This window comes from Engraulis encrasicolus, chromosome 17 (assembly GCF_034702125.1).
Source record: "Engraulis encrasicolus isolate BLACKSEA-1 chromosome 17, IST_EnEncr_1.0, whole genome shotgun sequence".
NCBI lineage: Eukaryota > Metazoa > Chordata > Actinopteri > Clupeiformes > Engraulidae > Engraulis > Engraulis encrasicolus.
The window spans coordinates 19,775,261-19,790,260 of NC_085873.1; the positions used below are offsets into that span (position 1 = coordinate 19,775,261).

Sequence of the window (15,000 nt, forward strand, 5' to 3'; positions counted from 1 at the left end):
TAAGATGCTTGATGTTTGTGTGTGTGTGTGCTCGGATGATGTGCGTGTGTGTGTGTGTGTGTGTGTATGTACATGTATAGCAGTGTAGATGTTTTTTGCTGTGAAACAGGTTAATATGCGTGGGGGGACGCAGGCACAGAGGTGAGAGGCCCTTGCGTGTGTGTGTGTGTGTGTGTGTGCGCGTGTGCGTGTGTATGTGTGGAAAGTGAGTGCGGGGGTGAGAGACCTCCACGGCCCTTGAGTGAAATTGCTCTGGGACTGAACGAGGCTCCATACGTAGAGTGAAGTAATTATCACACACACACCTTTCTAGGTGTGTGTGTGTGTGTGTGTGTGTGTGTGTGTGTGTGCGTGCGTGCGTGCGTGCGTGCGTGTGTGTGTGGCTTGATACGTATAGTGAAGTAATTATCCCACGTCCATCTACAAAGTAGATATCCTCTCTACAGGAAGAGAAGGTGGATTATAATGTATATGGTGAGGGTGGTGGAGGTGGAAGTGTGTGTGTGTGTGTGTGTGTGTGTGTGCGTGCGTGCGTGCGTGCGTGCGTGTTTGTATCTATTTGTGAGGTTGAGGTTGGGTTTAGTCAATTAAGGTCACGTTCCATCATCCTAAGTACTAAAATAAGCCATATACTCAGCTAAACACATGAATATGCATGCGGTAGATATGGAAGAGAAGGCACTTACTTACATAGCATGTGTGATTATGGACGGATCGAGTCAAGACAGGTCTTGTTCCATCATAACTCACATTAAACACAAAAGGGGTCAGTGGTAAAATTGCTCAATAAGCTATAAACTAAACTGCAATATAATGGATATGGTGGGCGATGGTGGAGGAACAGAAGCTTATCGTATAATTATGGTGTGATTTAGTAGTCAAACAAGGTCATTAAAGGTGCACTGTGTAGGATGTGGCCAGAGCAGGTATTGCATCTACTCTGCTCATTGACACGGTACTGCCTTTTGCCAAATTTGGTCTCTTCATGAATATTTACTAAATAACAATTTCTGGATTTCTGGACATTCAAAATGGCGGACCATGGAGAAGATCCATGTATGAAAAATGCAATTTTCCCAGTCATAATGAATACTTAGAATTTGATGGTAATGGTATGTATTTGTTAAAAATTTGAGCTGATTGCACATAGGGCCTAGTAAAGGTGGGGTGGCGTCCGCGCCAATGTCTCATCCTGAGCGTATCGCTCGGTGCGTAATTCCAAGAGCAGTATAATGAAAAGGAAGAAAGGAGTCGCACACTGCAGAATCAAAAACTGTCTAGACCCAAAACGTTTGTCCCCTGTCTGTCGGTTTTATTTACTTTTTTCGTCTTTGTTTAATAAAGTTTTTGATTCTGCATCCAGCTCCAGTGTGCGACTCCTTTCTTCCTTTTCATTGTACATAGGGCCTGAAATTTTCTGGATCCGAAATGTGGATATGGTACAATGTAGAAGAGGAGTAGCTTATGGTTTAATTAAAGTCTGATTTAGCCAAGCAAGGTCATGAAATAACAATAATCCTGTCGAGCAGTGCAATATATACAATAAAACAAATCAAAATATGGATATGGTGGGAGATAGGCAGTCTATATGTGTGCTCTTGCTATGATTTAGTTGAAAGAGGTCATTGGCAATCATAGAGGACAAGAAAGGCTTAACTGAAGTTGCTAGAAAAAAGCCATACATTGCTAAAAAAAAAAAAATCCATAAATATGTAAAGTGAATCCATATAAACACAACTCATTCAGAGGACTGATCTCCCCTTTAATGTGTATGGGTAGCCAAGGTTGTTGATGCTTTGCTGTGAATTCATGTATTTGTTCTCGTCACAATATTGTCATGTTTGATATAGATTTAGAAATCACAGAAAGGCTCTGTCCTGATGGCCCGTCCCCTCACAGCGAAATTCCGCTCCACTCTCATTGACTTTGAATGGGGGCGAATTTGCGTTTGACGGAGCGGAGGCGAAGCGATCCCGCCCCGGGACGCAATTTGATATTGGCGAGTTCTCTATATCATGCAAATTAGATGGTCCAATAACCAATCAGATGGGCGTATGGGTAGCAAGGGCGGGAGTTACAAAAATGTTAGAAAAACATGGCGGCGATTTCTGTGACTTCCAACATCAAGTTTTGCTTAATTTAAAGACCCTAAATGGTTATAAATGTCATGACTACCACGACTTGATGTTAAAATGCACCACAAAACTTATTTGGCAGAAATAGGTTACCCCACATTGTCATTTGATCACTCGATGATTTAAGCTGACCGGGTAAGCTAACGTTTGAAATTTACCAGAACAGGGCAGCTACAAGCTTAAATTTGACTACTTCTTGTACTTCTATAACAATATAACGGGGCTTAAATGTCATCTAGGACCAAAACACAATCACATTTAAGCCATGTAGACGCTGTGTTACAATATTGGGTGAGTCATTTGTGCAAACGATCGTTCGCCGTTTGCTATCTCCCCGGTCTGCCTGTTGATGGAAGTACTTGTGACCACGCTCCCAGCGCGATATTCCGCTCGGCAAAAAAAGCCTGGCAGTTTGCTGTGTAAGGACTAGGCGTGAGACCTTGGGAGGAATTTCCTTTGGCCACATACGACAGGTTGCCAGATGTGACTGATTTCCAGCCCAGAAAATGCTCAAAAAACGCATGGGAGCACAAAATTCCACCCAATTTGAACCAAATTCCATCGATTTCTATGACCATATTGCCCTTTTACGCACTTAATGCCCTTGTTTGCCCATAGACGGCCTTTCTCTCATGCAAGATGCAAGGGGGGCAGCCCAACAGGCACGCAAAAGGCAACCCTTGAGCTACAAGCTTGAGTAACTGCTTGTCTATGACTGCCTTCAAAAGGAACACTATGCAAGATATTGGATAGTAAACGTGTAGTTTCCAGATGCATATCTTTCTGCCAGTGGAATGCTTCACTGTTTGCTGACAAAGAGTTATACTCCAACATACCCATAGACCATTGCTAAACCAACACACGCTCTGTTAGAACACATTTCACTTTCTACCTCGGTCATTGCTATTCTGGCTGCCATCCTGCTCTGTTGGGCAAGGCTAGTCAGAAAGACAACCAAAAAACGCATGGGAGCACAAAATTCCACCGAATTTGAACCAAATTCCATCGATTTCTATGACCATATTGCCCTTTTACGCACTTAATGCCCTTGTTTACCCATAGACAGCCTTTCTCTCATGCAAGATGCAAGGGGGACAGCCCAACAGGCACGCAAAAGGCAACCCTTGAGCTACAAGCTTGAGTAACTGCTTGTCTATGACTGCCTTCAAAAGGAACACTATGCAAGATATTGGATAGTAAACGTGTAGTTTCCAGATGCATATCTTTCTGTCAGTGGAATGCTTCACTGTTTGCTGACAAAACGTTTTACTCCAACATACCCATAGACCATTGCTAAACCAACACACGCTCTGTTAGAACACATTTCACTTTCTACCTCGGTCATTGCTATTCTGGCTGCCACCCTGCTCTGTTTTGGCAAGGCTAGTCAAAAAGACAACCAAAGACTTGAACAAAAAATAAGAAGGAATTCTGAGTGCTTCAGGGAGTTCACCTTTCATTCCTTGTTGCTCATCGGCGTAGGGACTCTCAAAGAAGGATAGAGTGAAATCTGTGGCTCTCAATGCCCGACGCCATGAAGGATTTGCCTACGGATACGCCCTGCTGAAGGCCATATGGGCAGAAACACGTAGCCAAATAAAAAGTATAAAGAACAGTGCTGTATTGCTTTGCAAAAGTTCAGTAAGGCACTACCGTATGTTGACAGTGAAATAAAAAAAACAATGTGTTTGCTGTTGTTGTTGTTGTTATTGCATCAGGCTATGGTTGACCCCCGAGAACCAAACAGCCTATTCCCCTTTCTCTTTCCCCTGCACGACGCCCTTTCACACCACGTATCCAAAATACACCACCACACCACAGTTGAAACCAATGGCCCTAACCCAGTGTTTCTCAAACTTTTTCAGACCAAAGACCACTTTGTCCCCCCTCCAAAATGTTCAGGGACCATCTGTCAACTGAATTTACAGTTGACGGGTGCTAATTTGACACTGCCAATTGCGATGCAGATCACTCTCTTTTTATTCACATTACAAGCCTGTCTTATTGTGGTGATAAAACAATGTTTCAGCAATGCTTATCTTTGTAATGATGTTACAAATATAGCCTACTGCTAGCTCGTCTTGGAAAAGTAGAAATCCCCTCACGGACCACCTCAGCACTGTCGCGGACCACCAGTGGTCCCTGGACCACACGTTGTGAATAACTGCCCTAACCCTATTCCCCTTTCTCTTTTCCCCTACATGATTCCCTTTCACACTCCATACATCCAGAATGCACCACCACACCACACCACAGGGGAAACCAATGGCCTCACAGCTTGTCCTCAGCCCACCTCTCCCAAGTCTGCTGCTAAACTTTTTTGGGGGGAAACTAACATCCTCTGCACAGTACCTATAAACACAAAGTAAACACAAACTTTGCCTCTGGCTGGATTTAGGTCTCTCTCGCCTCTTTTCCCCTGCCGTTTTTCTGGTAGGTCCACACAGCACGACTCGGCCACCATGTTTCCCTTTTCAAATAGGCACGAGTCGACACAGCTGAACTGTAAAGCAAAAAGAGGCGGCCGAGTCGCGCTGTGTCGAGCTGTAGGCCTACCAGAAAACCGGCAACGGAAAAGAGGCTTCTGTTTTAGTGGGATCAGCTTAAAAAACATGACCACCTTTAGACAAGAGCAATGGACACATGTTTTTATGACATCACCCATACTCTGTAAAGGTTGCCTATATATCACCTTTATACATTTTAAGTGCATAACACAATTTTATTTCATTTTTTTCTCACTTTGTTTCTGTTACTATGTCAGGTAAGTATATGACGTCTCACTTTACATTATTTCTCATACTTGTCTTTCTCACAGACCACATGGTGCCAAAATTCAAAGTTACGTATCACCCTTGCAACCTAATGTCCAAATATCAAAGTGCATTATCTGGGGATTGTATGAAAGATGAATGATTGCATGAATGTTGAAAAATCCAAAACAAGACAAAACAAAAACTAACAAAAGAAATAAAACAATTTTAAAAAGAAGGTAGTTAATGTCCTTACCTTCATGTGTGTGTTAGTGCTATGTGTCTGAGTGTGTATGTGGGAGGGATAATGTGTAAGAATACATAACAGTAAGTGCAGGACAGGTGTAGGATTGGTAGCAAATGTGAATATGATGTTTAGCGAATGCATGAGATGGATGGATGAACAAGCATCAATTTTAAATATGATTGATATATTTCAAGGATGCATGTTTGGACTGTATGAGTGAATAGGCTGTTTTTATGATAATAATGTTTTACTGTCAAGTATTATTTTAAAAGCCCTTCTAGGGACGGACATTGGAAAATAGCTTTTGGCTATAAATACTATGATGCTTGCTGTTTGGTTGTTATGCAACCTACATATTCTGTATCAACTAAACTAAACTAAGCTAAACTAAACTAAACTAAACTAAACTAAACTAAACTAAACTAAACTAAACTAAACTAAACTAAACTAAACTAAACTAAACTAAACTAAACTAAACTAAACTAAACTAAACTAAACTAAACTAAACTAAACTAAACTAAACTAAACTTTTGCTGCATAAATTACTTTACTTTTAAACTTAGCATAGTACCGTAACAGCACTTTGGCGCTTGGTCACGATAGTGAGTGACGCACAGTGCACAAAATCCACCTCAAGCTCCATCAGGGCCGGGTCACTCCCTGCTAACCACAGTGGCCAGTGACAGCTTTGACCAGGCCTGGGACAAAGTGATCTGAACCCCCACCCCCCACTACCCCCACTCTATACATACAATGGGGACCCCTCACCCTCAATGTACATAATACACTTATGGGGACCCTGCTCCCCTCCCTGGTCCAAGGACAAATGACACCATTGCCCCTCTCTGTCGGCTTGCCTTAACCCACCCCCAACACACACACACACACACACACACACACACACACACACACACACACACACACACACACACACACACACACACACACACACACACACACACACACACACACACACACACACACACACACACACACACACACACACACACACACACACACCTGTATATCCAGCCATCCCTCCATTTTTAATCTGGTTAACCTGGCCACTTGAAACTGCTGGTCTTTAACCCAGTAGAGCCCGTCATTACTCCACTCTTGTATTCCAGCCATGTGAATCACCACCTTGGCCTCCTGAATGTTGCCTGGTTGTCCTATCCATCAGCAGTGCCAATGTCCCTGTCCTCACCCCCACCCTCATTGCTCCATTTTTAAACAATTTTGACCAGTCCTCGAGTTCTAATCAGGTTAAGCTCGCCACTTGGAACTGCTGGGCTTTAACCCAGTAGAGCCCGTCATTACTCCACTCTTGTATTCCAGTCATGTGAATTTCACCTTGGTCTTCAGGAGGTTGGGCCTCTCCATGTGCCTTCCAGAAGCCAGGTGCTGATCTTTAAGCTTGTTCCTCGCCAACTTTCCATCCACTCCTACCATTTCCTGGTTGTCCCATATCCACCAGCTGTGTAAATCTCCCCGTCCTGAATCCCCACCCACTTCCAGTCTAATTTGCTAGTTGTTGTTCTGGATCATCTCTTTTAACTTGGAACTTGGACACACATGAAGTAGGAGTTCCAGCACTCACCTTGAGTTCATCAAAACTTGGTGGCCATTGTGCCTACTTCAGGCAACTCTTGCATAGAGACAAGGAGTAGGACATTTAGGAGTAGTCGAGTTAAGCAAGAAGTAGTAAATTAAAAACCCTTTATTTTAAACTGAGACATTACATAGGGTTTGTAATTTAATTATATCTACCACACTCCTTGTCTCTAGGCAAGAATCTCCTTAAGTAGGTAGATGCTGCCCGAAACATCACTACATTAAATTAACCCATTGATGCCTCAAGCACCTGCAGAAATGGCCCAAGCCCTTTTGGGGAAAGGTTCCGTCAGCCTATAAAAACCTATACCTGTATATCTTGGCCTCTGAAGCACATACATGAGATGAGTTGCATTGACACGCTAAAACACTCGTCTTGCATTACAATCTGTTAATTTAGCTCTAACATGCCAATATTTTTAAGACAAATATCTAAAATCTCATGAGCCTAAATGCTGCATCATGCAGCTCTAGGCGCCAGGGTCAATGTTGCGCAACACCACATCCACCATCAATGCGTTAAGACAAACTTGAGCTTGGTGAGCAGACTTAATTGTCAGACGATGCTAGTCTGCACCCAAGACTTTTTTAGATGGATGGGCGTTTTTTTTTTCTTTGTTGAACTCACCTTGAGTTCCTCCAAGTCTGGTCTCTCCATGCTGACGACGGCGGCCAGCAGCTGGTCCTCCAGGCCGTCCCTGGTGACCGTGAAGTTGACCAGCGTGCACTGGGCCTGCAGCTCCGGCTGGTAGTGTGGGTTGGCCAGCTTGGTGTGCAGGATCAGCCGGAAGCTCGGGTTGTACTCACACTCCTTGTCTCCGATTTTGATGTACCTATTGTGTTGTTGTCATAGGTCAATCATCAGGAAAAAAAGGGGAAAAAAAGTTAAATTCAGACCAGAATCACATCATATCAGTCACTTGCTGGGGGTTAGAATGACAGCACTAACATATTGTGTCGAGTTAAGCAAGCTTTGCTTGAACGCCAATTCGTTGGCTCTATGCCTTTTTCTATGGTGCAACTCAGGACTTTTTTAGTTTCAGTCTCACTATGCCCTGAAAATGGCCAAATCATCGCTACGCGTGGGCAATTTTAAAAAGTCCTGAATGTCATTATAATTAAAACTATACTGTTTGGAGCTCCTTGGTGAAGAAAAGTGTTTTCTTTTCAACAAACTTTAAAAAAAGTTTGCAAAAAAAGTTTCTGTGATGTCCCTAACAGTTTCACGCTTCTGCAAGCACATATTTATTTTGCCATTTAACACATTATTACAGTACACTTGCTTGATTAAAAAATGATTTTGCTTCCCCCACTTCAACAGGAGGATGCACCGTACTTTACTCTGACAGAGTAAACAACTTACTGAAATAAACAAGTTTTTTTCCTATTCTACTCATTATAAAGTCACAGCCAACAAGCTCCAAAAGACGCTTGGTGAAATCGTCAGAAAAGATATTCAGGGTCTATTTTTAAGCCCATTTCAGATCAACAAACAGTAACAACAACAAGTTAAACGAATGAAAACCCTGTGCCTTACCTGACCCTTTTTGGGATATTGTGCATCAGTTGGATAGTGTGAGAGAGTGACCGGACAGTAGTGGCAGAGGGAGAGATGGGGAAGGATCGATTTAAACTTCAACCCGGTCAGACTTAAAGCCGGGTCTGCTGATTTATGGTATGGTCCCATAGCCTTTAAGTACTTACATGCCCTTTTTTCAAATATATTTTAAGGGCTTTTATGCCTTTATTTTTGATAGCACATGGTGAGATGGTGAAAGGAAGCGCGTGGGAGAGAGAGAGAGCTGAGGGAGGATTGTGAAATGACTCAAACTCGGGGCCCCAGCGTAACAGTCAATGTCCTAACCGATTAAGCCACGGCCAGGGCCCATACACTACGTACCTGCCCTTTTTGATGGTCTCGCGGCCAAGCAAAGGTCCAAGCACCGGGTCCACCGTCTCCTCTAGATTCTCAATCAGAACTACCTCGCCTGCGGCCAACGCCCTCTCTATGGAGTCCAAATAGCTGGCAGAGACAAGGAAATTACATAACATAACATTACATTAGGAAATCATATTTCATTACATAAGGAAGTCAAATTACATTACAATATGTTACATTACATTACATTACATTACATACACAGCAAACTTTCTGTCTGCAACCTCCCTTCAGTAGTACTCCCGCTACTTCAGTACTACCCCCAAGGGGTCCCAACCCCCAGTTTGGGAAACAACGCTATATTACACATTGTTGTAGAGACATACCCTCTCAGCCCAATGCGAATGACTCACATATCTTCCCCATATTTGTAATTGAGCCACTTGATAAATAGACAATGGTATTATTACATTACATTACACTTACACTAGCTGATGCTTCTACATTACACTTACACTAGCTGATGCTTCTATCCCAAAAGGTTGAGAACCACTGGTGCAGACTTACCCTCTCTGGCCTATCCTAATAACTCGCAGGTCTTCTCCGTATTTGTTCTTGATCCATTTGACACCCTGCAGCTGGGGGTCGACCATGAGTGGCCAGCGTTCGCAGCTGGTGAGGATGGTGGCGTTCTCGGTGGACATGCGGTCGGCGGGGAGACCCTCGTTCTGCCACATTGCCACGTCAGCATCGTCCGTCAGCATGGTCAGCGGGTCGAGGTCAGGGGTCACGGGGATGGGAACCTGAGAGGAGAACATCAGCAGGAACTATCAGGAACCATCACTCAGGAACTATTAGGAAGCATCTTAACAGCATAGATTAGGGTTGTACTAAGGAAATTGAGATTAGAACACCAGCAGGAACTATGAGGAACCATCTAGATATCATACATTAGAGTTGTACCCAGGACCCTGAGAAGAGAACATCAGCAGGGGCCTAATGGTTAGGGAGGTGGACTTAAAATCAGAGGGTTGCAGGTTCAAGTCCCACCCTGACCTCTCCCTACACCTCCAACCAGGGGTCATGGGCATGGACAGGAGAACATCAGGTAACCATCTTAACGAGTGCTGTCAACATCGATTAGGGATGCACTCACTATATACTTTAGTTTACTCATTATAATTAACTATATATTTATCAATCTCACAATTACATAATTTTATTATATATGTATCAATCTACCACAGTTTTTTTATCCTTTAACCATGTTTTTCAGGATGCACTACTTTTGGTATTGTTGGTATTGTATTGTTTGGTATTGTAAATGTTTATTGTGGAATGCTTGTCTGTTATGTGTGTGCGAAATGTTTTAGACATCAGGAACCATCTCAACTAGTGCGGTAAAAAAAAAAAAACATTGCATTATTATCGTGTTAAAGCAAGACCATTTTAACAGCGGGAATGTTTTTATTGCGAGATAAAAAAAAGGGATTTGAGACTTTCTCCCGGGTCTATGCATTTTCCATAGGCTTCTCCAGGGAGAGGCTTAAGGGAGAGGCTCCACAGAGGCGGCTTAAGATAGTGGAGGACAGGCAAAATGGAGTCTGTCAAAAAAGTTTCCAGCTTCCCCCTAAAAATCAACAGACACGGGATGGACTTCGAAGAAGACAATTGGAACCAAACTCAATGCAGCTATTGGGTGGCTACTTCAAGCACAACCATCAGATTGTTACAATCCATTGATGCATAGCACAACATTGACCCTATCGCCAGGATCTGCATGAGACTTTTTCCAATCAAAAATGTTGGTAATGTTGGTATGTTAGAGGTGAATGAACATGTTCTAATGCAAGAAGGCAAGGCAAGGCAAGGCAAGTTCATTTATATAGCGCATTTCATACACAGGTGCAACTCAATGTGCTTCACAAAGTTAACAAATGTAAATGAAAGGAAACAGGGAAGAAAGAAGGAAATAAATTAGAGTCAAAAAACATTTAAAACATTAAGATAAAACATAAGGTAAAAATAATAATAAAATAAAATTATATAGAAATATAGAATTAGCTTTTAAATATAATCAATTTCATGTTTTTTATGTGCTGAAGAGAATGTCACAGTTAGGTCTGTGATACATTGTTTATATGAGAACTTTGTAATAATATATGTAGAAACCCGTGGGAAGGCCCTACCGTAGCGCTAACGGTAGGACACTCATCTACTACGTGGCCAATCTTGGTTCGATTCCAACCCCAGCCCTTTGCCGACCCTTCCCCCTCTCTCTCTCCCAACTTCCTTTCTGTCACAACCTTCACTGTCCTGTTTCATAACAACAAAAATAAAGGCTTGAAAAGCTCCAAAAAATACTTAAAGAAAGCAGTGGGAAGTGAAACAGTAAAAATAGATTGGCTGACATCAAAGACTTCATTAGTTTGATTAGCCTGATCAATAGAACCCAAACATGGGGATTACAGTTGCTCATTGGATGAGTGCCTGTCTGTCTTTCATTCTGTCTGTCCTTCAAACTTCAATTAAGGGCATTTCACATGCTTGGTCTGAATCTGGATGAGAGCCTCAGAGTTTGACTTTATCACATCACTGAGTGCTGGAGATATTTGGGATGGGCGCTGACTTGATCCCTTGATTTTTTTTAAATAGAAAATATAACCTCTTCTTCTAAAATATTTATCTATATTGGTTTCTGTGCGCTAGTGCTTCGTACTGTATGGCAGGAAGAACTCCATGCTTAAAAGTAACACGTAAAAACAAGTTAAAGCACAATAAATCAATACAATATGCAAATTAAAACCTTAATAATAATTGTGTTCATGGCTATTATGTTGATATCACTTTATATATCCATATCTATTGTTTCATACTCAGGCAAGTCTATCTACTGTAAATGTGACACTCTGCATATTCTAAGAGGATTAAACATTGGATGAGATAAGCTTCTACTTTGAAATGAATATAAAAAGAAAATCGCCTCAGCAGGAATAAATACTAGATGGACAATGAGTCATCTGTGGGTGGTCACACACAGTGGTAATAAAACAATGAACAGACTGTACTTTGTTTTAAATTTCACACATACACCCAGGACCACTGGCAGCTTTGGCTGGGCACAGAACAAAGACATCTAAAAGGGCCCCAAACCCAATAAATACAATGTAGTGACGATCCAATTCTGGGCCCCTCTCTCTCATTGGGCCTGGGAGAATTGACCCCTTTGCCCCCCCTGTCGGCTTCCCTGCATACGCCCTTGACTTCAGAGCATTGCTGGAGCACAGTAATATCAGACGACCTACTGGGAATTCAAGAAGCACATTTCTGACCTATGTCAATGTCAGTTGAACTCAGAAGTGGCTTTAAAAAGTGCGGCGATAAAAAGCAGGACTGTAATCTGTAAAAGTTATATATGCCAATAAACCATAAACCATATCTCAAATCCATCCACTATGTTCGGACGTGGGACACGCACATGAAATATGCAAAGAGCATGTAGCATAAATCTTACATGACGAATGGACTGTGCAGTTTCTGACATTGAATGATAATGTACTCTCCGCCAAATAAAAAAGAAGTGAGGGAAAGAAGGAAGGAGGGAGAGTGGTGCCAGGAGAACGTGTACTCGTGTAAGCACTAAAACGTGTAAATAATGCACAGCTCTCCAATGTACCGGCGTCTACCGTACGCGCAGGGCTGGACTGGCAAAGAGGAACAGCCCAGGAATTCTTGCCACAGACCAGTCCCTGACAGAGTTGCCAGATGAGACTGATTATTTCCAGCCTCCCAAAAATGCTCAAAACCCGCCTGGAAGCACTAAATCCCTCCCAATTCTATTGATTTCTATGGCCCATATATTGGGCGGTTTTTACTGTTAAGTGCCATTTTTACCTGCAGACGGACATCCAAAGCAGCCCGATTGGAGCGGGAAACCGCCCAATCTGGCAACACTCGTCCCTGACACAGCCCCCATTTTTTCTACAATATGATTGGCTTAGTTCATTGTCAACTATGTTGGTCCGATGGGCTGCAGCATGTAAATGGTGGACTGGTCTCTCAGGGGGGAAATCAAGAACAACAACATCACAAAAAACAACAACCACAACAACAACAAAAAACAGCATCAGACCCTGATGACTGTCGGCCCACCAAGAAAATGCCCTGCATGCCAGATGAGCAGTCCAGCCCTGTCTACACGTGATGTGAACCACTGGGTTCCTGCTCATCGCCCAGAGCATGACTACTTGGCAGTGATGTTAAAGGGGGCGGGCGGGGGGCTTGGCGGGGGAATGCACGATTTGCTCAAATTCTCACTTCTACACTCTTTTAAAAGTGCCGGCAGGCCTCGAGGCGTGCATGAAAAATGCAACCCGAGAGTTATATTGCCATAGAAAATATGATGTGGACTGCCACGGGATCACTTGGTAGGTTGAAAACGTTTCTCTCTCTTACTACTACAGTGCTACCACACTGCTGACTTCAATGGTCATGGTTTCAGGGGCTGCTGGTTAAGTGCAACCAAAGCTGCTCTTCAGCAGTAATGGTGTCTGTAAAGTGCTAATACAGCTGTTCTTCGGCATTAAATGTTTCAGGTGTTAGGTGCTGTTTCCACGTAGCAGGATATTTTTTGAAGCAGGGTATTTTTTCCTCCTGTTTAGGTGTAAACGCATCATGTGGATAAAAATAAATCCTCCATTGTAACAAATGCGTTTCAGCCCCCTAAATAGGATATTTTTTTCTCCTGCTTTTTATACCTGGATTTTAAATATCTCCTACGTGGAAACGGAAGGCCAAAACCAATGCAAAACCAATGAAACCAGGAGAAAAAATATCCACATATAAAAATATCCAGCTACGTGGAAACTTACTAAAAGCTGTTCTTTCTGCATGAGAGATTTACAGTAGATGGTGGTGATTATGCAACAGACCAGTTAGTGAGTTTATGACTTTGGCATTTGGGAAATCTTGGCATGTCCCTAGAAGGTTATGGATGAAACTGTACTGAAAGCAATGGTTAAAACAAGTCAAACACAGGAAACTTTTTCCAACATTGTCAAACCACACACACACACACACACACACACACACACACACACACACACACACACACACACACACACACACACACACACACACACACACACACACACACACACACACACACACACACACACACACACACACACACACACACACATTTTTTCACAGCCCCAGTCAACGTGTTCAGTGAAGTGATGAGTTTTGACCCTTCTTCCCTCCGCTCCTCTCATCTTCCACCCCTCTGATCTCCTCTTCTCCCTTAGCTGATCATACGCCAAAACACGTCTCTCCACATCCGTTTCCACTCTCCCATCTCCTCCCATCTCCTCCCATCTCCTCTCCTCTCCTCTCCTCTCCTCTCCTCTCCTCTCCTCTCCTCTCCCCTCCCCTCCTATTATGTAATCTCCTGTCCTGTCCTTCTCCTCTCCTCTCCTCTCCTCTCCTCTCCTTTTCTGTCTTCTCCTGTCCTGTCCTTCTCCTCTCCTCTCCTCTCCTCTCCTCTCCTTTTCTGTCCTCTCCTGCCCTCTCCTCTCCTTCTCCTCTTCCCCTCTCATCCCCTCTCCTCTCTTCTCCTCTCCTCTCCTCACCTCCCATCCCCATGGGCAGTCATGGGTGAGCGGTTAGGGCGTCAGACTTGCATCCCAGAGGTTGCCGGTTCGACTCCCGACCCGCCAGGTTGGTGGGGGGAGTAATCAACCAGTGCTCTCCCCCATCCTCCTCCATGACTGAGGTACCCTGAGCATGGTACCGTCCCACCGCACTGCTCCCCATGGGGCGCCACTGAGGGCTGCCCCCTTGCACGGGTGAGGCATAAATGCAATTTCGTTGTGTGCAGTGTGCACTTGTGTGCTGTGTCACAATGACAATGGGAGTTGGAGTTTCCCAATGGGCTTTCACGCTTTCCTCTCCTCTCCTCTCCTCTCCTCCCCTCTACTCTCCTCTCCTCTCCTCTCCTCTCCTCTCTTCCCCTCCTCATTCTCCATTCTTGGCTGCTTGTACCATGCAGACCTTGAGTTGGCTGAGGTAGGGCCTCCAGGTGTGGTCCATGAGCTGTACCCTGTATCTCTTGGTGAAGTATCCCAGGTATGACACGAAGATACACCACATCTCCCCTCCTCTGCCCTCCCCTCTTACTCCTCTCTTCTTCTCCTCTCGTTCCCTCCCTACCTCCCTCCTCTCTTCCCCTTCTTATTCTCACCTTGAGTTGGCTGAGGTAGGGCCTCCAGGTGTGGTCCATGAGCTGTACCCTGTATCTCTTGGTGAAGTAGCCCAGGTAGGACACGAAGGCTGTGATGAGCAGCACGTCTCCACACAGGGTGCTGCCCTGCA

General features: G+C 43.8%; 1 protein-coding gene across 1 annotated transcript in view; it reads right to left on the reverse strand.

Moving 5' to 3' along the window:
• LOC134467652 (dynein axonemal heavy chain 9-like) overlaps positions 1–15,000 on the reverse strand; it is a 296,718-nt gene that overhangs the window by 54,428 nt on the left and 227,290 nt on the right. The window contains exons 66-69 of the mRNA XM_063221491.1: positions 14,870–15,000; positions 9,196–9,431; positions 8,650–8,772; positions 7,378–7,582 (exon numbers count right to left, since the gene is read on the reverse strand). The exon at positions 14,870–15,000 is cut by the window's right edge and continues 58 nt beyond it. Coding sequence (XP_063077561.1) covers positions 7,378–7,582; positions 8,650–8,772; positions 9,196–9,431; positions 14,870–15,000 — 695 coding nt within the window. The remainder of the gene's footprint in view (positions 1–7,377; positions 7,583–8,649; positions 8,773–9,195; positions 9,432–14,869) is intronic.